General features: G+C 50.7%; 1 protein-coding gene across 1 annotated transcript; it reads left to right on the top strand.

Moving 5' to 3' along the window:
• The first annotated feature begins 1,377 nt into the window (after positions 1 to 1,377).
• On the top strand, positions 1,378 to 21,261 carry GDAP1L1 (ganglioside induced differentiation associated protein 1 like 1). Its single transcript, XM_081034518.1, has 6 exons — positions 1,378 to 1,668; positions 9,634 to 9,826; positions 10,831 to 11,004; positions 17,038 to 17,135; positions 17,923 to 18,037; positions 20,905 to 21,261. Exons 1-6 carry the CDS (start codon positions 1,489 to 1,491, stop codon positions 21,246 to 21,248), a joined length of 1,104 nt encoding a protein of 367 aa, XP_080890644.1. The 5' UTR covers positions 1,378 to 1,488; the 3' UTR covers positions 21,249 to 21,261.
• Positions 21,262 to 23,079: the final 1,818 nt, after the last annotated feature.

Here is a 23,079-nt window from a genome sequence, read left to right as displayed (position 1 = left end):
ACAGTAGGTGCACAATTAATATTTGCTGAGGGGATGAATACACATTCGAGTGTGATTGCTATGAGTTTGGCTCCCTGGATACAGTCAGCAAAGACAAAGGTAGGGGCCAGTTTTCCACCTCGATCAAATTTCTAAGGTCTTAAACTCCCCTGAATTCACAGACATTTGAATTTTCCCTCCACACACTATATCCTTCTTTGCAAAATCAAACTATGAACAACAAGACACTTTGAAAAAGAATTTGCTGAACCACGGAGGCTAATGTGGCAACTAGGACTTAATAGAAGAAAATCTAGTTCCAAGCTTCCTGGCAGCCAAAGCAAAAAGGGAAACCCCTGGGCCACAGAACTTTTGTTACTGGTAGAAGGAAGGCCACTGATTGCTCAAGAGCCATACTTGTCATTCTAGGAGAGTAATGTGCCTAAGAGTCCTTGGTAGCATGGTGGGAGTTGGGGGGGCACAAACTGAGAAGCTTATTTTTCAGGAGCATCTATTTGCTCAATGGTAAATAAAACAATATTTATAGTCAGGAAAGCAAGGGTATATTACAAAACTTTATGTAAAGGTCCCATGAAAGTTTCGGATAAACTGTAACGGCAAAGGTGTTACAGGCTTTCTATGGGCTCTTCTAGTTGTGCCTCAGTCTCCTGGGGTGAAGATGTGACCTTGGACCAATGACTGATATCTCTGAGTCTCACCTTCCTCATCTGGGAAATATTTTGCAGATGAAATGAGATGATGCATGTAAAGTGCTTGGGATGATAAATGTGAGCTGTGCTGCTGTTTAAGACTCTGGAGCCAGACAGCCTGGGTTCTAATTTCAGCTCCACCACTTACTAGCTAGGTGACCTTGGGCAAAGGCACGTGCGTCTCTGTGCCTCGGTTTCCTCCTCTGTAAAATGAGGCTAATAGGATTATCAGGAGGGCTAAATGAGTGGGTGACTGTAAAGCCCTTACAACAGTGCCTGGACACACAATAAGCCAGTTTGTTCCCTTCTGCCCTTAGAGGTTCTTCAGGAGAAAAGTCAGAAAAAAGCTTCAAAGAGAGACAAGCTGTTTACAGACACTAATTTTAAAAGCAGTGGATCCATAACACCAGTTGTCCTAAAGAAATATTTGCTTCTCAGAAGATTGAGAAACAGAATGCGTTTATAATGGTGGGATCATCTGCCAGCGATTGGCCAGATATGAGGTATTTGGGGGGCATGGCCCACTTCCCCATGGCTCCACGGAGCCCGACAGAGGACCGGTGGCTGGTGGCTCGTCCCGCACTGGCCAGGGGCGGGCCAGGGGAGGAAGAGGGAAGGAGCTCCCGGGATCCCCTCGCCCCCTCCCCCTCTCGCCCAGTGAGTAATGACATTCGCGGAGAGGGGAGGGAGGGAGCGAGCGAAGGAGAGGGACAGGCTCCGCGAGGCCATGTGATGCTGGGCGAGAGAGAGCCGCTACTGCCGGAGCCTCTGTCTTTCCTGCCTCTGATTCCGTGCTGTCATGGCGACCCCCAACAACCTGACCCCCACCAACTGCAGCTGGTGGCCCATCTCGGCGCTGGAGAGCGATGCAGCCAAGCCCGCCGAGACCCCCGACGCGCCCGAGGCGTCCAGCCCCGCCCATTGGCCCAAGGAGAGCCTGGTTCTGTACCACTGGACCCAGTCCTTCAGCTCCCAGAAGGTACAGCCTGAGAAAGCAGGGGAACCGGACGGCCTGGGGGCTAGGGCGCTGGGGGAGGGGAGCTCGGTGGGCTTACGGGTCTAATGAGCGGGCGAGGGTCTGCTGGGTGGAATCTGGGCTTTCGGGGCCGGAGGACGGACGGGAGCCGCGGGGCTGCCCTCCCCGGGGGGTCTGGCCCTGCCTTGGGCCCCACGAGCATCGTCCCCAGTTCTAGGAATACCCATCCTCTTTCCCTCCCAAAAGACCCGGTCTGTTGGAGGGCTGAGAGGAGACAAAGAAAGGCAAGCGGAAGGGAATGGGCCCCGCTGGGAAGGCGGCCTGTTGGAGGGGGCGGCTGCTGCGGGGACGGAGGGGGGGCGCTTCCTGGGGTCCGGCCTCCAGCCCCCGTAGTTCTATCGCAGGCCCTCCCTCTGCGCTGCTGTCCTAGATACCACAGGCCCCCGCAGGTCACAGCTCCTCTGCGCCTCCGCCTGGTTGGGGGCCTTCCTCTGACCGGGGCTTCGAGGGTCTGTCTCTAGCGTCCCACCCCTCTCCGACACCCCCCCGCCCCCCACACCCTTATCTTGAGAAGGAAGGAGTTAACTCACGTTCTCAGACCTGCCGGGCCTTAAGATCTGTTTTGCTCTTAAAGGCACAGATAGCCTCTCCGCCCCTTCTCAGACCCAGGGGAGTTGAGGGGCAGTTGGGAATCCAGCCTGGTGCTGACTTATTGGGGTTCCCGCTCCTGGGGGTGAGCGCCCGGCACTGCGCGGGTAAGACACGAGTGCCTCTAGGGGCGCAGTCTCTCGCCCTCGGCGGTTGACCTGTTCGTGGGGCACCAGATTCAGCACCACGGCCAGGACCCAGCATTCAGGCCCCAATGCTTGGCCCTCCGACTCCTCTTCTTCCTGGAAGATCCTTTTGGGTCATTCACTCATTTTCCAGATGGAGAAACCGTTTCTGTAAAGAGAAACGTGCCTTGGAATCAAAAGATTTGGGTTTGAGTCTTGGCCCAGGCTCAATTTTATCATCTGGAAAATGGGATAATAATAATAGCAACTTCTAATTCCAACACCTCTCGGGATGGATGAGAGGGTTGTTGAAGAGGCGGTATAAATCAGTGTTCTAGATTGGCACTACTCAAACTTGACTGCTTTAGAATCACTGCATGATCCTGGTTAAAGCACGGACTGCTGGGTCCCATCCCAGAGATTCTGACTCAGTAGGTCTGGCTCAAGATGCATTTCTAACAAGCTACCAGGTGATGCTGATGAAGCTGGTCCAAAGATCTCCCTTTGGGTAACCCCAGTTTAGGGTATAGACTCTGAGTCCAGATAATCCCCAGTAGAAGAGCTGTCTTCCCCAGTAACTTACTGTGGGGCTTTGGACAGGTCACTTTGCCTCTCCAAAGCCTCAGTTTTGTAATCTGTAAAATGGAACTAATGGCAATACCTCCCTCAGAGTGCTGTTTGATGGTGAAATGAGATGGTGCACAAAACGTGCCGATGGCAGTGCCTGGCACAGAGTCGAGGCTTTGTTAATAATGGATGTTATGATGTCGTTAGAGTGCTAGGTAAAGGAGGGGTCGGGTTAACCAAAGTCACACTGGTCCTTGTCCATGAATTTTACACATACATGCCGAACACCTACTGTGTGCCAGGCTCTATGCAAGTGGCCGGAGGTTTGGAGATGAATCAGCCTGACCTCCACATGCCAGAATCTCCTCCCATCCAGAACCTTAGGAGGCAAGCCCCTGTGGCTGGGACTGCATGGGAGGCAGAAGGATGGCACCCCCAATACCATCCCCCTAAAGGAGCCTCCTGCTCTTCCCGCTATGGAATACTTCCTATTCAGCCTGAGCTCAGGGCTAAAATGGTCCCTCAGTCAGGGAGGAGACCACCTACCGCAACCCCATTTGTGACCAAGCCTCTGATCAAGCCAGCCTGGGCATCCTACTGCCTCCCCTGCCAGGGCCTTCCTCCTGCCCAGGGGCCCATGGCAGGTTCTGGCAGAAAGGGCAAGGACTCTACAGTCAGATGGTCCTGGGTTCCAATCTCTTCTTGAGTGCTACTGGCTGTGGGACCTTGGACAAGTCACTTCACCTCTCTGTGCCTCGACATTCTCATCTATAAAAGGGGACATTTGCATCCCACCCTGCAGAATTTCTGGGGGATTGAGAGGACATGGATGTATGTTAAGTGTCTGGCATGTAGTAGGAGCTTAGCAGGTAAGTTTCCTTCCCTCCCTTTAGTCCTGAAGGGCCTTGCCTGCACCAGGGAGCAGTTCCCCATGGGGAGCATGTGAGGAGTCTGTCCTTAATGGTACATGAACTATTGATGGCAGAAACAGACCACCCCCAGGCATGCTGGTGGCTCCATGGGGCATCTGGGGACTATTCCAGAGCCAGAGGACAGCAGGACAGTGAGGGGTCCAGGGCCCAGACTCGGGGGCCAGACTGCACAGGCTTCCATCTTGGCTCCACCACTGACCACCTGGGGAATCCTGAGCAGGTTTCTTAACCTCCTTACCTCAGTTATCCGATCTGTAAATCGAGAATATTAATAGCGTCTTCCCCTCCCCAATAGGGTCATTGGGAGGATTCAGTAAATGTCTCCATATAAATCACCTAGCACAGCACCTGGCACATAGCAAGCACTCAGGAGGTGTACCTACACTTACCAGACACAAGGTCAAACCCCAACTGCCACTTTCTAGCTCTGTGACTTTGTCACACAAGTGTCTTCACCTCTCTTAGGTCTCAGCTCCCTCCTATGCTTAGGAATATGCAGAGGGTGATGAAGAGGGTTGTGAAGACTGAACGATATGCACGTTCACACACTTAGCTCAGCGCCTTAAGAAACTGCACCCTAATAGTGAACTTTCAGGTACCAGCCTAGGTGATCGTTTGGCGCCATGGGGTTCAGAGGAGGCTCTAATTGGTACTGATGTTAGGGTATTTCTTAGACTGTTCCCGACCCCAGACCCATCTCCTTTGGGGAGGAGAGGTTCAGAGGGGCAAAAAGTGCAGGGAATCAAAAACACCATCATTCTAGTGCTGGCACTCCCGCTTACTGGCTGTGTGACCTCAAGTAAGTCCTGACCCTCTCTGGTCCTCAGTTTCCACAACAGGAAAATGGACTAGGTGTTTGATGCAAGCTGCCTCCCTCCATCCCCAGGCAGGAAGGACTGCCCTACGTCCATGTGCCCCTAGCCCTCTCAGCATCCTGTCCTCATACCAGCCAGTTTTTTTATAAAAACAAGATTGCTATTTACTAGCTGTGTGACTTTGGGCAAGTTACTTATTATCTCTGTGCCTGTTTCCTCTTGTAAAATGAGCATAATACGATTACTTACCTCGTTGGGTTTTTGTCCGGATTGAATGAGTTAATACAGGTAAAGGTCTCAGAACAGTGCTATGTAAGAGTTAACTATTATTACTGTTGTTATTTCCACCAGAGTGAGTCTCAGAGATCCATCCTGGCTCCGCACAGCAAGCCTGGTTCAAGGTTCCCTCACCCCATCCTCTCAGGGTCTGCCCTTGTCTTGGATGTACCTATGGGGAGCCCCTGTCCCAGCCTTTGGCCCCCAGGAGTAAGAGGCCTGGGTCTGGGCCCTGATACCCAAGACGGAACATGTCTCTAAAAGGCCCTCTTCCAGACACAGCAGGAGGGAAGTCAATGACCTCTACCTCCCACTCTGGCTTTGCCTTTCAAGCTGTTGGGCTCTGGCCCCCAGCCCTGTACATAATAATGCACTTGACCATTTACCCCGTCCCCAGGAGGCCCACAGGGGGGAGCTGCAGATCTCACCACTCTGCTCAGAAGCCTGCAGTGGCTCCCCAGTTCCCTCTGGGAAAAAGCCAGAGTCCTCATAATGGCCTCAAACCCTTATGCAGAATCCCAGCCTTGCTTGGGTCATGAACCCCTCATCAATCTGGGGAAGCCTGTGGACCTTTCTCAGAACAATGGTTTTAATTGAATAAAATAAAATACATAGGATTATTAGATTGGAAAGGAAACCAGTCATATTCAAGTACAGCTATTGACATACTTTTTAAAACAGATTTGTTACATAATGACATATGTTTCCATATTAACCCATTATATAACACAATCTAGTGACAGCAATGATAACTACTGTAATATTGAAGTCGTGATGAGTGTAACTGCTGACAACTGTAAAATGATGAAAATATCTGATCCTAGTGGTGACAATGTTATAGGCACTGCTAACACTACCCTGCTTTGTCACCTACACTCATAATTGAAGAAAAGGCTAAATGTCAGTTTGAGATTACTGAAATAAACATGTAATTTTCCCATCCTAGATCAAGGACTCCCTGAATTTATTCATGGATCCTTGGGTCTGGGAGTCTGGATTATAAGTTTCCCGTGTATGCTCGTTTCTGACCTCTCCCCTCCTCTCCCTCACCCACCCTGCTCCAGCCACGCTGGCCTTACATGTGGCCTTTTCAAACACTTCAGACATGCTTCCACCCCAGGGCCTTTGCACTGGCGGTCCCTATGCCTGGAGCAGTCTTCCCCAGATCCCTTTGTAGACCACTCCCTTACTTCATTCAAGCCTTTGCTCAAAGGTTACATTCTCAGAGAGGCCAGCCGCAATGGGTCACCCTATTTAAAATTGTCACCTGTCTCCCTGGCATCCCCAATTCCCTTTACCTTGCTGTATTTTTCCTGTCTTCTGAGGCATTCATCATCTTTTACATACCCTATCATTTTAACTGCTTATTATCAGTCTGCCCCCACTAGAATGTCAGCTCCCTGAGGGCAGCGATCTTTGTTCACTGCTGAGTCTCCCATACTTAGAACAGGACCTGGTACAGAGTAGCCACTTAATAAATAAGTGTTGGAAAGTGACAAATGTATAAACTGTAATAGGTTTTACATAAAAAAAAGGCATTTGATTCTGTAAAACTAAAACTGCTCTAAGATATAAAGTTTATTAATTTAAAATAAGGTATTTGAGATAAATAAACTGAGGCTCAGAGATGCTAAGTGTCTTTTACAAAGTCACACAGCAACTAAATGACAGAGAAGAGGCACCAACCCAACCCATCACAGTTGCCTCATCAACAAGGGCTTGAGTGAGGCATGACAGTGCCTGATCATGACAATGAAACACCAGTGGGTATATTTTAGGCAACCGCAATTTGTCCAGAGATGGTTGATATCTGTTCACACTGAGTGGTGACCACCTGAGTCTGGTCCAGCCCCCAGGAGGTAGAGATGGCAGATGGCCTTGGCGACTGCTTGCCCTTCACCTGGGCCTGGCTTCCTCCCGTATACCCCTCCCCCGCAGATGGCACATGGCTCTGGCCTACAGCTCAGCGAAAGGAGGAAGTCTCCTTGGATGCTTGCCGAAGTGACCCAAGGCAGCTCCAAGCAGGACTGTTATGCCTCTAAAGATAGTCCCCTTCCCAGGCAGCAGCCCCACGTGGCACCCACCCTGGAGTCCCAGGTCATGGTCCAGGAGTGGTCCCTGGGGGCAAGTGCCATGCCAAGACAGAGTCCAAATGTCTGGACATGCCAAGGGCAAAGGTTTAGTTTGGTTTCTGTTTCCACCCATTCACAGGCCCCAAGTTGGCCCAGACGCTGGATGACTGGGCAGAGCCAGGTCTCTGAGGCAGGAGGAGGCCAGGAGGGGAATGGGGCAGTTGGGCTGCAGACAAATGAACTCCAGCCTCAACTGCTCTGGGGCTTCTCCAGGGCACTGTCACCACCCATGAGCTCAAATATACACATACACAGGTGCTCTCGCTCATTCATACTCATATCCACACTAATGCACATGTGCTCACACAATACTTGAATACTCATACTTACTGGTACACTCATGCATACACACCCACACTCATGCACGCATACGCACATACACACACACACATTTGCCGCTCATGCTCAGGCACTTGCACTCAGATACTCGCACACTCACACACCCAGACCCAACAGACGCCACCCCCGCGTACTTACTCTCTGCCACCATTCCTCTCTGTCTCTCAGACAGACCCAGCAGTTCCCTCCCACAGCCCTGTCTCCTGCGTGGTCTGAACATAGTGTCAGCTCCCAGCAGGGTTGCAGCCCCTGGGTTAATCATTAGAAAGAGGAGGCTCAGGAAGGGGCAGCGATGGCTCTAAGGTCACACAGCGTTGCCGTGGCAGAGACAGGGTGCCTGCCCCCCCCCCCCCCGTGCCATCTGAAGGACTTGCTTTTGCCTAACAGAGCAAAGGAATCTGTGAAGGAGTGTTGGAGCTTTGGGGGCTAATTACCTCTCCCTCCCCACAGTTCACCAAACAGAAGGGAGTGTTCTTGTGATCTGTGAGCGTAGGGCATGAAGCATTCTAGGACATCAATCAGGGGGGTAGGACAGTCTGTGTGTGTGTGTGTGTGTGTGTGTGTGTGTGTGTGTGTGTGATAATAGTGATGTTAGAATCCATGTTTTAACCTCCTTTGCTGGGACTTTACCCACATCATCCCATCTCAACCTCGAGCCAGCCTTGAAGGAGTGGACTAAATTCCTCATTTCACAGAAACTAGGGATCAGAGAGGTCAAGTGACTTGCCCAAGGTCACACAGCAAATAAACAGCCAAACCAGGCCTCAAATCCAGGTCTGTATGCCTTCAAAACCTAATCTAATGCAAGTAGTGAAGTCACATTACCTCTACTCTATTCCAGGCACTGTTCCTCAGTGACTAATTATCTAATTCTCACAACAACTCTCTGAGGGACTCCCATTGGACAGGTGAGAAAACTGAGGCACACAGGTGGAAGGCTATTTGTAAAGCCAAGTCATCGGGCAAGTAAGTGCTAGAGCTGGGATTTGAACTAACATAGTCTGGCACCCAGTCCAAGGTTCTGAACATGACTCCATGCTGCCCCTTCTGGGCTTTTAACTCCTGGCATCGGGAGGGAGGCTGGGGATGTCCAGTCCCCAGAGCTTCCACCTGGGTTTTGGGGGACATAGATGCTCAGGAGAGGTGGAGTCACCCGCTTTTTGCTGGGGGACCTTGGACAAGTCCCACCTTCTTTTTGAGTCTCAGTCCACAGGAAAGGGACAATTGAACTAGGTGATCACTAACTGTATTCCAGCTCAGAAAGGTTGGGCTGGGTCAGGACATGCCCCAGCCTCAAGGCTTTCCATTAGCTTCCACCAGCTCAATGTTTGTCTGAGACCCCCTAGAGACATAGGGAAAGACTAAGGAGGGGGCAGGTCTAGGACACCCTGGAAGGAGCCCCCAGGGTAGAGACCACTGGTCTGGCAGTCAGGAACCAGTTCTTTCAGGTTTAGGTGTGCTGCTAAATTGCTGTGTGACTTTGGGTAAGTTACTTGCCCTCTCTGGGCTTTAGTGTTCTCATCAAGAAAAACAGGGACATAGTCCCCACGCTGCCATCTTCTAGAAGGCTGTTGTGAGCATCCATAAAAAAACAGAGGGGAAGGTGTTTGGGGCAGTAAAGGGCTTGACCAATGTCGGCAAATTACTTTTCACCTCATTTTGTTTCTCAAATAATTTGAAATAATTAGCTGCTGATGATAAGAATTTCGGCAAATTTCCTGGCCAACTCCATCCCTCGAGGCCAGGCTGAGAGTCCAATCATGGTAATGTTGGTTGTGCATTGAGTGCCATTTATATACCAGACATTGGGTTGGTCCTATTAATACTTCCATTTTGCAAATAAGGACACTGAAGCTCAGAAAGTTTAAAGATTTTGCCCGAACTCACACAGCAGAACCAGGAATCCCATCCCGGGTATGTGCAGCTGTGAAACCCAGCCCCGTAACCACCAGGCCCCAGGCCCCTGGGAGATGACCCCCCCACCCCCCACCCCCGCCACGTGCCCAAGAATGGGCTGGAAGCCACGGTGTCCCGTCCTGTGTGTGACCTCTGACCTCCCTCCCACATGCCCCCCCCTGGGCAGACCCCCCTGTGTGTCTGCCCGCCTTCCCCGCTCTGACCCTGGCGCCTGCAGGTGCGGCTGGTGATTGCCGAGAAGGGCCTGGCGTGTGAGGAGCGGGACGTGAGCCTGCCGCAGAGCGAACACAAGGAGCCGTGGTTCATGCGGCTCAACCTGGGCGAGGAGGTGCCTGTCATCATCCACCGCGACAACATCATCAGCGACTACGACCAGATCATCGACTACGTGGAGCGCACTTTCACCGGAGGTACATACGGTGGCCGCACCCACCCGGGACCCCACAGGCTCCGGCGCCGTCCCAGAGCCCTGGCAAGCCGGGAGAAAGCTCTGGGGCCACGGGCCAGGCCCAGTCTGCCCCGAAAGGAGCCACAGGGCTACAGGCAAGCCTCAGATGCCCCCCAGGAACTGCATAGCCACAGATCCCCGGGGACCCCACAAACCACCACCCCCTCCTTGGTACTCCAGGGAAAGGGCATGGTCCACACACCACCACCCTGCGTGGAGCTCTGGGGTTACAGCTTCATTTTCCAGGAACTCTAGAGTCACAGGCATGGCCACAGATCCTTGGGGGCCCCTCAGACACAAGCAGGACCCAGACCCCATTCTGAGTCCCCACAGACAGGGCCCAGATTTCCCAGGGACGCCAGGGCGGCAGGAGGCCCAGCCTCCTGAAACCCTGTAAGCACAGCCAGGGCCACAGACTCCCAGGAAGCTCACAGACGTGAGCCCAGATAGCCTAGACCCTTGCAGACAGAGTAGGGCCGACACCCCAGAACCCTGCAGCACGCCATGGCCCCTCCTCCTCTCCCTCTGGCCTTGCTTCTGTTCAGGAGCTCACTGCCCACTGCCCACAGGCTGCCAACAGCAGCTGAGAGGGGATCAAGGCCCACCGTTTAAAAAAGATATGAATATGTTGCCAACATTTAAAAATCAAGGAGAGTTTAGTTTTCAGCATCCAGGCTTCTCTTGAAGTCTGGCAACAAGGGGCCCCTCAGGGAACAGCTTGGAGGGCTCCAGTACGGAGAGGTAGGCGCGCGGCAGCACTAGGATCCCCCTTTCAGCTGGACGGGACTTTATCTCAAGGAGTCTGGGAAAGGGCGTGGGCCCAGGACCTCTGGGCCATGACATTTTGGGATTCCAGGATGCTGGAATTGGGGTTTTGGGGTACCAGAGGCTGGGCTTCCTGAATTGGGGGTGGCCAGTGGAGGCAGGGCCCACGTCCCCAGTCCAGCCCCTGGCTGTGCCTCGCAGAGCACGTGGTGGCCCTGATGCCCGAGGCGGGCAGCCCGCAGCACGCACGGGTGCTGCAGTACCGCGAGCTGCTGGACGCACTTCCCATGGAAGCCTACACGCACGGCTGCATCCTGCACCCCGAGCTCACCACCGACTCCATGATCCCCAAGTACGCCACGGCCGAGATCCGCAGTGAGTGCCTGGGGCGGGGCGCACGAGCCCCCGCACGGAGACCCTGTTCTTTGCCCACCTTCTCCCTTTCCCTCCTCCTCCTCCTCTTCCTCTCGCTAGTGTGTCTCTTCCTCTTTTCCCTCCTTCTCTCCCTCTTCCTGACTCTCCCTGTTTCTCTCTGTCTCCCTCCGTGTCTCTCGCTGTGTCTCTCTCTGCCTCTTGCTTGCTTTCTCTCCATCATTCTCTCTGGCCTTTCATCGCATTCGCTCTCTCCTTCTCTGGCTGTCTCTCTCTCTCATTCCCCTCTCCTGGCGCCTACTCTTGTCTTGCTATCCCATAGAGTGGTAACAGGGCTATCTGTCTCCCCAGAGGCTTGTCTTGCTCATGGGGAGCTGGGGCATCTCCCCGCAGGAGTCCCAGCCCCAGACATCTAGAGTTGGGGCCCAGGGAAGTCAGTGCTCTAGTTGGCAGCCCAGGGCACTGAGTGACATCAGAGTTGCCATCACCAAGGAAGAATGCTCAGATGTGGCAAGCCCCCCAGTGGGGTCTCTGCTTCAAGCATCACCCACACACTATCCTAACTGCCAGCCTGGACATGTCTGTGGCCTGGGTTATCCTTTTGTTTCCAGCACCCAGTAAATTGGGGTTGGATTAAATCAGGTTACCCATCAACAACTGTTTACAGACTTTGGTCCAGGCTCTGTGCAGACACCATGGGGTCCTATAAACGAGGAAAAGGGATGGTTCTAAGTAGATAATAGGTGCTCAGTAAATGATCACTTCCGCCCTCGCAAAGGAATGAGGCTGATGTTCAAAGTAGGAAGGGGCCAGCTTGTGGAACCCAATCTCATCCCTTTAGAGAGCCCTCAAACCACACGCAGGATTGATGTATATTGTCCTGTCCACATTCAGTCAACAGTATTTATGAGGTTTCTTATGACCCAGGCCTGGGGCAGGGGGCTGGGGACAGATGGGGACAGACACAGCAGCCATCATCCCAGGGTCATAGTTCGGATGGAAGCAGAAAGATCAGTGATCAGGTCATTACAGTGTGAGACTAAGTAAATTTGAACAACCTCTCAGGAGGGCAGTCTGGCATTCTGTATCAAACATAAGAAGGCCCACACCTTGGAGGTGGCCCTGCAGTTACACCTGGATGTGTGTACAGTAAGTATGTACAAGGATATTCATTGCAGCCTAGGTAGTACTAGCAAGAGGTTGGAAATACCCAGCTGCCCATGAGTTGGGAACTGGATAAATACAGTCTAGTACTCCCATACAATGGAATACTGTGCAGCTGTTAAAAAAAAATAAGCAGAGAAGAATGGAATGCTCTCGATGAGATATTAGTGAACAAAAAAAAGTAAAGGCAAACAAATGCATCTAAGTGTGCCATCATTAATATATTTGAAAAGGGGTGAGGTGGTACACAGATGCTTGCAAAAGCAAGGAGTATTTCTGGAAGGATACACTACACAAGAAGCTGCCAATAAGCTTGCTTGTGGGGGAGCAGAACTAAGAGGCTGCAGGTTGAGAGGAGAGAGGTTAACTCTTCACTGTACATTCTTTAATGTTTGAATTTTTAAATAAGTATGCATGCATAACCTGTTCAAAACCAAATCGATTTAGAAAATTTTAACCTAGTATCAGTGTTATGATAAGGGGAGCATGGAGGCTGGGGGACCACAGAAGATGCCCATCCCAGCCTCTGGTGCCTGGAAGGATTCTGCAATGCAGCAATGTCCAAAGATAACTAGAAGGTAGAAGGGGAAAGAGAGGGAGACTCCTTTCCGGTTCAACGGGTAGGAGAGGGTGTTATGTGTTCTGGGAACGAAAGGAAGTTCTGTGTGGTTGAAGTGTAGCCCAAGAGGGCAGCACGTGCTGATGGGGTGAGTCTCGGGAGCAGGTCTGGCAGAACTGGAATTTTATCCAAAGAGCAGTGGAGAAATCGTGAAGGGCAGTGACATGATCATGTCTTCATTTTACAAAGATCACTCAACTGAGAAGCATGGGTGGAGCAGTGAGGAGCCCCAACTGTCATCTAGGTGAGCAGAGATGGTGGCCTGGAGTAGGTGGAGGCAGTCCCTAAGTGTTGCTGGGGGGCTGCAGGCACTCCCCCGCCCTGCCCTGAGCTATGTGAAGCTGCCTGCCACAGCAGGCCCAGCCGGCTTCCTCTTTGAGGAGACAGAGGTTCTCAGGGCTCCAGCCCAGCAGAAGAGTTGGGGGAGAGACCACACGGGACGCAGAAGTCGCCCTGCAGTGACCCTCCAATCAGTCCAAGGTCTCCCCTCTTGGCTTCGTCTGCCCTCCTGGAGTCTCAAGAGAGTCACATGGGCAGCCCAGTGACTGGCAAGAGAAAAAATGCCGTACTTGACCTTCACGTTCATAAAACATCAATGGGGCTTAATATAGCCTGAAGCTGCAAGGCCTGGGAATGTGTTTTGTGGGTTTTCATCAGGCCAGGAGATAGGGCAGTGAATGGCGAAATCTCAGCGGGAGGGGCTGAAAAAGTGTGGTCCCTCATTCACTCACTCATACCATTCCTTCCTTCCTTCCTTCCTTCCTTCCTTCCTTCCTTCCTTCCTTCCTTCCTTCCTTCCTTCCTTCCTTCACTCATTCAACACTCACTGAGCTCCTGTTCTGTGCCAGGTCTGTACTGGGTTTTTTTTTTTGTTTTTTTTTTTTTTTTTCATTTTTAATTTTTTTTTTAATTAATTTTATTGGGGTGACAATTGTTAGTAAATTTACATAGATTTCAGGTGTACAATTCTGTATTACATCGTCTATAAATCCCATTGTGTGTTCACCACCCAGAGTCAGTTCTCCTTCCATCACCATATATTTGATCCCCTTTACCCTCATCACCCACCCCCCACCCCCTTACCCTCTGGTAACCACTAAATTATTGTCTGTGTCTATGAGTTTTTGTTTCTCATTTGTTTGTCTTGTTCTTTTTGGTTTATGTACCACATATCAGTGAAATCATAGGGTTCTCTGCTTTTTCTGTCTGACTTGTTTCACTTAGCATTATTCTCTCGAGATCCATCCATGTTGTCACAAATGTTCCTATATCATCTTTCCTTAACGCCGAATAGTATTCCATTGTGTATATGTACCACAACTTCTTTATCCATTCATCTATCGAAGGACATTTTGGTTGTTTCCATGTCTTGGCCACCGTAAACAAAGCTGCAATGAACATTGGCGTACACGTGTCTCTATAGAGAAATGCTTTTATATTTTTGGGGTAGATACCCAGGAGAGCGATTGCTGGGTCATATGGTAATTCTATTCGTAATTTCTTGAGGAACCTCCACACTGCCTTCCATAGCGGCTGCACCAGTCTGCATTCCCACCAACAGTGTATGAGAGTTCCTTTTTCTCCACAGCCTCTCCAACACTTGTTACTATTTGTTTTGTTGATGAAAGCCATTCTGACTGGGGTGAGGTGATATCTCATTGTGGTTTTCATTTGCATTTCTCTGATGATTAGCGATGTTGAGCATTTTTTTCATATGTCTATTTGCCATTTGTATATCCTCTTTGGAGAAATGTCTCTTCAGGTCCTCTGTCCATTTTTCAATTGGGTTGTTTGTTTTTTTGTTGTTGAGTTTCATGAGTTCCTTGTATATTTTGGATATTAGCCCCTTATCAGAGGAACTGTTTGCGAAAATCTTCTCCCATTCAGTTGGTTGTCTCATTATTTTGTCAATAGTTTCTTTTGCTGTGCAGAAGCTTTTCAGTTTCATATAATCCCATTTGTTTATTTTAGTTTTTACTTCCATTGCCTTTGGAGTCAAATTCATAAAATGCTCTTTGAACCCAAGGTCCATAAGTTTAGTACCTATGTTTTCTTCTATGCAGTTTATTGTGTCAGGTCTTATGCTTAAGTCTTTGATCCATTTTGAATTAATTTTGGTACATGGTGAAAGATAGCAGTCCAGTTTCATTCTTTTGCACGTAGCTATCCAATTCTGCCAGCACCATTTATTGAAGAGGCTGTCTTTCCTCTGTACTGGGTTTTAAGAGAACAGAGATGAACTTGACATAGCCACTGCTCTCCAGAAGCTCTGATTCTACCGTGTTTCCCCGAAAATAAGACCTAGCTGGACCATCAGCTCTAATGTGTCTTTTGGCGCAAAAATTAACATAACACCCAGTATTACATTATATTATATTATACCACGTCTTATATTAATTTTTGCTCCAAAAGACTCATTAGAGCTGATGATCTGGCTAGGTCTTATTTTCGGGGAAACAAGATAGTGGAAGACATATGTCCAGAGATAAGTATATTAGCAGCAAAATCTCCATATACAGCAATATAGGTTGTGCACTGCACAAATCCAAAGGGCATTTTGCATAGACTAAAATGTAAATGAAGTTGTGCAACGATACCTCTTAGTGTGTTTGCATTCTCTGGCAGAAATCTGTACTGTACACTGGAGGACAAAGGCCAAATGAGTGGTCAGACCTCCTAGAGGATCAGTGGAGGAAATGATCTTGAACTAGATCTGGAAGGGGGTTTTCAGGAATACAGGAGAAGGCTATTCCAGGAGGAAGGAATGTGAGCAATGGACTGGAGATTTGGAATAGTCTAGCACAATTCAGGGAATGCCAAGCATCTGGAGTGGCTAAAATGTTCCCATCTGGAGACAGGGACAATTGGGAGAACTCAATGAAAGTGGAGTCCGTGATGGGAGAGAAGATGGGTCCTGCTGGGTCTTTTAAGGAGCTTAGACATTAGCTGAGGGCAGTGAGGAACCAGGGATGGGTTTTAAGTAGGGAGTGACATGGTCAAGTGTGTATTTGGAGATCTCTCTGGCAGAAGTGGGGAGAAAGGCTTGGAGGGGAGAGAGTGCAGACAGACAGACTGTGAGTCAAAATGAACCAGGCAAGAGAAGAACAGGGATAGAGAGCTGAAGATAAATATGAGAAAGATTACAGAGAAGAATCAGCAGGACCTGGGACTGATTTGGGGTGGAAAGAAGGGCGAAGGAGGGGTTGCGGCATCTGGCTTAGCTTAGTGTGGGGGACGGATGCTGCAATTTGGGGAGACTGCAGAGGAGGAGCAGGAGCAGCAGGGAAGATGAGCCAGAATGTGTTCGAGAAGCCTAAGGGATGTCAAAGTCGAGCTGGGGCTCACGGCAGAGGGCAGAGCAGGATGGGGCAGCACCACACACTTGACCCACCGTTATCCAGACTTACTGGCCAAGAATTACAGAGAAATCCTGCCCCATTGAGGGAATAGAACCCAAGATCTTATACCACTTAATATTTCCACCTCCTCTTGTAAAACCCTGTTTACAGTTAGACTTTCAAAGATTTTTGAAGTTACATTACAGGATACTTCCTCCCTCCCGTTAAGAATAATTCTCAAGATGCTGGCTTCAATTCCATCATTGACTCACTTTCTGTCACCATTGCCTTTTTGGCATCAAGGCCAGTTTTCCCAGGAAAGATGGGTCATCGAGTCCCTAAGTCCCCAGGGAAGTTGCCTCACCAAAAGTGAAAGTTTCCAGACACCAAAGGTCTCTTACAGTTTTTCTTGCAGTAACCAAGACTTTCCTCGTAGGGGTACAGTGAGTGAACACTAGATGAAGAATCAGACAGACCCAGGTTCAAAACCTGCTTGTCATTTACGAGTGTGGAACGTTATTTAGCCCCTCTACAGAAGGGGGTTGGGGAGACAATCACTGAAGGACGCGTGTGTCCAAGTTCAGCGTTTCCATGTCTGGAAAACTCCTACTCATCCTCCAAGGTGGACTGTCTTCAGTGAGGGGTCTGGATGCCTGTGCCCCAGGCGGGTGGCCCTGTGGCTCCCACAGCATTCTGTTCACTCTTCCTCGTGGATCCATCCTGCTGTGTCATAGCGATTTCTTTCTGCATCTGTCCTTCCCACTATCCCGAGCCTCGGGCAGTTTGGCATCTGACCTTTGGCCTTTGATATGGTTCATTCCCAGACCAGTGTTTGGATGGGACCAAGTCTATGGGGAAAGGAATGGGGCGACGTTGGGCATTGATAAGACAGGACCTTTCCTATTCCTTCCCCAGGACATTTAGCCAATGCCACGACAGACCTCATGAAATTGGACCATGAAGAGGAACCCCAGCTTTCAGAGCCCTACCTTTCTAAACAGAAGAAGCTCATGGTAAGTGACTCCAGGCCTGCTCAGTCCTCTTTCCCACCATCTTTTCCATGGAAAAGAATGACTGGGAGAAGACTGGTTCTAAGAAGGGGACCAGCGGATAACACGAAATGGAAAATTCCCTGCCTTGCTTTTCCAACCCTGTCCTCTCTGTCATTTCCTGGCTCTCTGACCTTGGACAAGCCACTGTCCTCTGGAGCCTCAGTTTCCCCATGTCTTGGGCTGTGTCCCTAATAGCAGAGCATTGAACAGAGGTCCTTGGGTGAGTGTGGCCTTGAGGAGACCCTGGTAAGGATGGGAGGGGCAGGAAGGAAAAAGGGGCAAAGTTCACCTGATCCCACAGGAAGCTCTGAAGCATAAGGGGCACCACAAAGTCAATCCACCTTGAGGCAAGCAACCAGCCTTTTATACCTCAGTCAGTCATTGGCTACAGATTGCCTGGTGGGGGGTTGGGGGATGTGGGATAACTTCCCAAGTGTTTCCAGGCAGCTCCTCATTGGCTAAGAGCAATTCTCCGGAGAAGGGGCAGCTACGAGCTGCTATCAACCATCCCTCACAGCAGCTGGTGTCTGAGAGTACAAACTGCGTGAAAGGGATCTGGGCAGGAAGTCAAGCTCATAGGAGTGTTGTGAGCACCAGATGAGGGTGCTTTGTAACCGCGGAGCACCCTATACTCTTGCAGGATATTGGGAGGCTGGGTTTGCAGAAGGGGTTTGGGCCAAGCTCTGGTCATCCTGGTTCTATTGAAGCCGACTCAGCTCCTCTGGCTCCTGCCTATCCTGCTCCCCAGGCCAAGATCCTGGAGCATGACGATGTGAGCTACCTGAAGAAGATCCTCGGGGAGCTGGCCATGGTGCTGGACCAGATCGAGGCTGAGCTGGAGAAGAGGAAGCTTGAGAACGAAGGTGGGTACCAGCCCTGAGGTGGGTGGGTGCTGGTCCCATCCAGCCCCCCGTCCCTGCCCAGTACTAACCTCTTTTATTCCAAAGATCTCAGAGGACCTCCCAGGTGGTTAGGATCATGGGCCATGGAGTCAGACAGACCTAGCTTTAAGTCCTAGTTTGGCCACTCACTAGTTGAGTGACCATCGATCAGGTACTTCACCTCCCTGGACCTCAGTTTCCATCTATAAAATGGGGATAGTAAAAAGACCTACCTCAGAGAGACACTGAGATATTGTATGAAATAATACATGTAATACACATACAGTGCGTAGATCCACAGTTAGCACATAGTAGGTATTTAATAAAGGTTGGTGAAGGTGATGATGGTGGTGGTGGTGATGGTGACCTTTGCCCTGCTCGAGGATGTATTTATGGTTTCTTCATGCTGCAGCCCGACATCCAGGCTCCCCCCGACTCTCTGACCATAACTTCCTGTTCTCAAGTGGCTTTCTTCTCTGGACCCTGAGCATACCAGCTTCATTCCCACATGCACACCTTTGCTCCTGTAGTTCTTCCAGCCTGGAGCACCCTCTCCACACTACTCGGCTCCTTTTTCCTTTTACATTCCATCTTTGCCACAGTCCTTCAAATTTCATCCTGGACCTTCCCATTGCTGTTTTGGGTAGCCTATTAGTCTTGTCTATTCAACTCTGCAAATTTATGGAGCCTATGCAACAGACGCTGCTACACTTTTAGCTTACACACACACACACACACACACCCCTACTGTGTATATATTAGAAAGTCGTGGAGCGTAGTGTCCTAAAAGAGTTTAGAGTCAGACAGATTTGCTTAGAGTCAGACAGTTAGGAGTTTCAGCTTTGCTGCCTCTACTGTGTGACTTGGACAAGGTGCTTTCCCTATTGGGGCCTCAGTTTCCTCATCTGTAAGATGGGATGATAATAATGCAACTTAAAACCTTAACCCCACCTTGTTGGACTCGTAAAAATTAAAAGCACTCAGCACAGTGCCTGGAACATACCAGCTTAATACATATGACAGATAAAGGCATGTACATCCTCCAGATAAAAAAACTGAGACTCGGGGAGATGGGACTTGCTCAAGGTCACACAGCTGTGTGGCTTTGGCCAAGTTACTGAACTTCTCTGTGCCGCTGTTTCCTCATCTGTAAAACAGGGATAATAAAAGCACCTACCAGATAGGATTGTTGTGAGGATTAAGGAAATCACACCACACTCGCCTCAAAGGGTTCCCCTCCTCACGAAACTTTGCTGGTTTCTCATTGCCCAATATCTAAGCCTTGAAGTGCCCCAGGGCTCAGTCCTTGGTCTACAAATCTGTCTACACTCATCCAGTCTGAAGCTGGGGCCTTCCACCCCTGATCCTGCCTCCTTTCACTGCCCTGCACCCCCCTCATGCTCACCTCTCCCTGTACCGAGTGATGATTCCCTGACCATCACAAGTACGCCCCTTGCCTGGCCCTTCCACTCCCCCACCCTTCTCTTGCTTCATTGTACCCACTTTGCAAAACCTCAAACCGGAGTAGTCCCAGCTTGTCACCTACTCAGCACGTGCACCTGTGAACCTACATGTGGCTGGAGAAACACGAGAGTGCTGGCTGCTCTCACTTTGGATTCATGACCACTGGCCTTAGGTGGCCTTCCTGCTGCCCTGGGCCTCCCACTGTTCCCTTTCCAGACGACTGCTTAATACCTTCTCCTTTCTCCTCAACCCTCCAACCGCTTCGCCCACATCCTCACTCTCAACGGATCACTGTCTTTCTGTATCACTGAGAACATGGAAACATTAGGAAGAGACCTTCACAGCTCTGACCCCCACACCTACCTACCCGTCAGCACTAGCGTCTAGCTGTACTAGTGTCTATTTTCTCAATTCTAAGATGCATCTTTGTTAGATCGTACCTTGACATCTCTGAAACTGGTGTGTTTCTCAATCAACAGTTTAATTGGCATCACTTGTTCTCTGTAAGACATCTGGGGTGGATGTCTTACATTTGATGGCGACTTTGATTCGATGCACTATGGTACCCCACACTCCCTCTTATCACCAGGGCTGAACTGCCCTTGACTAGCTAAGACCAGTCCCTTTCCTTGTGTACTAGACGCCCTCCACGCTCATCCACCGAAGGGCATCACACAGGAATTCTCTCCACTCTCTCCTGGAGAATCATTTACCCCCTGGCAATATCATTCCCACCAACATGCTGGTTTCTTCCTCCCAACTTACAAAACCACTCTTGACATGTCTCAGATTCTGAGTGCATCCTTCCCGTGACAGCAAAACTCCTTGAAAGAGTGATCTTGGCTTGCCATCTCCAGTTCTTGTCCCTTTCTCTTTTGGAGTCCTTCCAACCAGCCTTTTGTTGTCAGCATCTACTCCAGCTGCTCTAACCAAGGTCACCGGCTGCCAAACGCAATCACCGTTCTCAGGCTGCCTCCTGACCTCTCCGTAGCATTTGAACCCACCTGAGCATGCCCTTCTCCTTGGGACACTTCCTTATCTTGGTTTCCAGGACACACCACTGTCCTGGGTCGTCTCCCACCTCCATGGCTGCTCCTTCTCATGCTCCTTTACTGGTTTCTCTTGTTGCCCAATATCTAAATCTTGAACTCCCAAAGCTCAGTCCTTGCACATATAAAAAGTCAGTTGATTTAAATGAAAAAAAGGATCGTAGGGGTGGTGTAAGGACATGGCCAGAATCATTCAAGTTGTACAGGAGTGAACGACCTTGGGGAAATGCTATGGCAGGCAGACCAGGAGTCCATGAGAGAAGAGCGAGTGTGTGGGGGGAGAAAAGCTGATGCCTCCCGCACCCATCCCCCCATCCCCTCTCTCTCCCCCTCTAGGACAGAAATGTGAGCTGTGGCTGTGCGGCTGTGCTTTCACCCTGGCTGACGTCCTTCTGGGAGCCACCCTGCATCGCCTCAAGTTCCTGGGACTGTCCAAGAAATACTGGGAAGATGGCAGCCGGCCCAACCTGCAGTCCTTCTTCGAGAGGGTCCAGAAACGCTTTGCCTTCCGGAAAGTCCTTGGTGACATCCACACCACGCTGCTGTCAGCCGTCATCCCCAACGCGTTCCGGCTGGTCAAGCGGAAACCGCCATCTTTCTTTGGGGCCTCCTTCCTCATGGGCTCCCTGGGCGGGATGGGCTACTTTGCCTACTGGTACCTCAAGAAAAAATACATCTAGAGCCAGGCCCGGGCTTGGTGTCTGACTGTCAGTGTCTCTGTGCTGTGTGATCCCCAATGAGCTCTCAGTAATGCACTGTCTCATGAACTTGGACAGCCTTTCCCTGCCCCTTGTTCGGAGTAATTCTATTGTCAATGTGAAAACATTCCATAGTTTAGAAGTAGACGTTGCCAACGCCGTGAGTTGAGGCCACGGCTCTACTAAAGGAGAGAGAGAGAGAGAGAGAGAGAAAGAGAGAGAGACAGAGAGAGAGAGAGAGAGAGAGAGAGAGAGATCAGAAACAAAACACGAATGCCTTTTCTTTCGATTCAAGGTTTCAAGTTGGAACTGTGGGGACTGGTTAGGATCTGAGGTGAGTCCCAGGCTGTTTCACCCACCAGGGCCCAGATTCTGGGAGGTGCTGGGGGCTCAGAGGGCCTGACCCCTCGCCTCCCCTTCCCTCTTGCCCAGGGAACTCTTCCACAGGACAAAGCCAACATCAAGACTCAACTCTTCTAGCCTCCAGGTAGGGCTGGAGGCCCGGACCCCCCATGGGAGGCCCCGGAAGATCAGAAGGGGCTTCATTCTTCTCCTGGACATGGACTGGCTCGAGCCAGGACAGTGGCACCCAACCATCAGGCCGTGACGGGGAGCGACACCATGAGCACAGCCTCATTCCCTTCCTGACGTGGCCAGTGAGTTTGGTTTGGCATTTTCCCGGTAATCCCTGAAGGCAGCATCCATCATCCTCTTCCCACCCGGAGCTGAGTGTTCCCACCATGTGAAGTGGACTTTCAGTAAAAGCCATGTTGACCTGCTTAGAAGGTCAGTCCCGGCCTGAGTGCAGGGGTGGGTCTGGAGGGGGCAAACCTCAAATCCCTCTCCCAGCCTCTGCCACAGCCATCTCCTTTAATGCCCACCTTTCCCATCACTTGTGGGGCGCTCCTCATGCCCCACCATGCCACGCTGCCTGCCCTGGTCATGTCTCACTTTCCTGTGCCTTTTGCATGTTGGGTGAGTCTGGGTGTCACTGCCGCTCATGCTTAGAAACCACTGAAAGTCCCCAATAAAGCATCCAGGAGAAGCAGTTGCTTTTCATTTCTAAACCTGTGTTGTCCATCTAGCTCTCATTTCCAAAGGTTGGGGCGAGAGGGGTGGAGACACGTGGTTCAGACTCCGTGTCCCACAAGAGCTAGCAAGGGTCGAGTTCAGGTCTCAAGTTGCTGAGTGTGGGAACGGCTTCCGCTGCCGGATAGACTTTGCAGTTTTGCCCTTGACATAAACCCACCTCACTTGGACACAGTGCTTCAGTTTCCATTCAGATGAGAGTCGGTTCATGCCCCCACCCATTCACCCCTGCATCAGTCCCTAGCAGCATGGGGTACCAGACAGATATAGCATGCTCAGAAAATGCAAGCAGAAGGCAAGGGATGAAAGCAGTGATTGGGAAATGGGCCACAGCAGCTTGGTTGGGCGAGGCCTGAATAACTTTGTTCCAGAAATTAAGATGCTAATGAGGGTGGCCCTCAGGAACCCCCACCTACTCACCTCCCAGGCACTCAGGCAGCCACACATGCCCCAGGCAGCCACACCCTGGCAGAGAAGACAGGGGAATTGCAGGGGCGCCATGGAAAGGCTCCCAGCTCAGGCCCCGAAAATACGCAGCCTGGAAACCAGGGTCAGGCAGACCTTGGATTGCCTTGAGTGGACAGTGCCTCAAAGAGGGGGACCTGCTTTACCCTGGCCTCAAAGACCCCACCGATATGTGATGTCTTCCTTTCGGCTCCCCTGGAAAACACCCCCCTTGCTCTCTTCCACCTCCTACTTAACCCTGAAACCAGGCTGCCGTCTC

Source organism: Rhinolophus hipposideros, assembly GCF_964194185.1.
Source record: "Rhinolophus hipposideros genome assembly, chromosome: 22".
Classification (NCBI taxonomy): Eukaryota; Metazoa; Chordata; class Mammalia; order Chiroptera; family Rhinolophidae; genus Rhinolophus; species Rhinolophus hipposideros.
The sequence above is the reverse complement of the archived record's forward strand: the minus strand, read 5'-3'. Positions and strand labels throughout refer to the sequence as shown.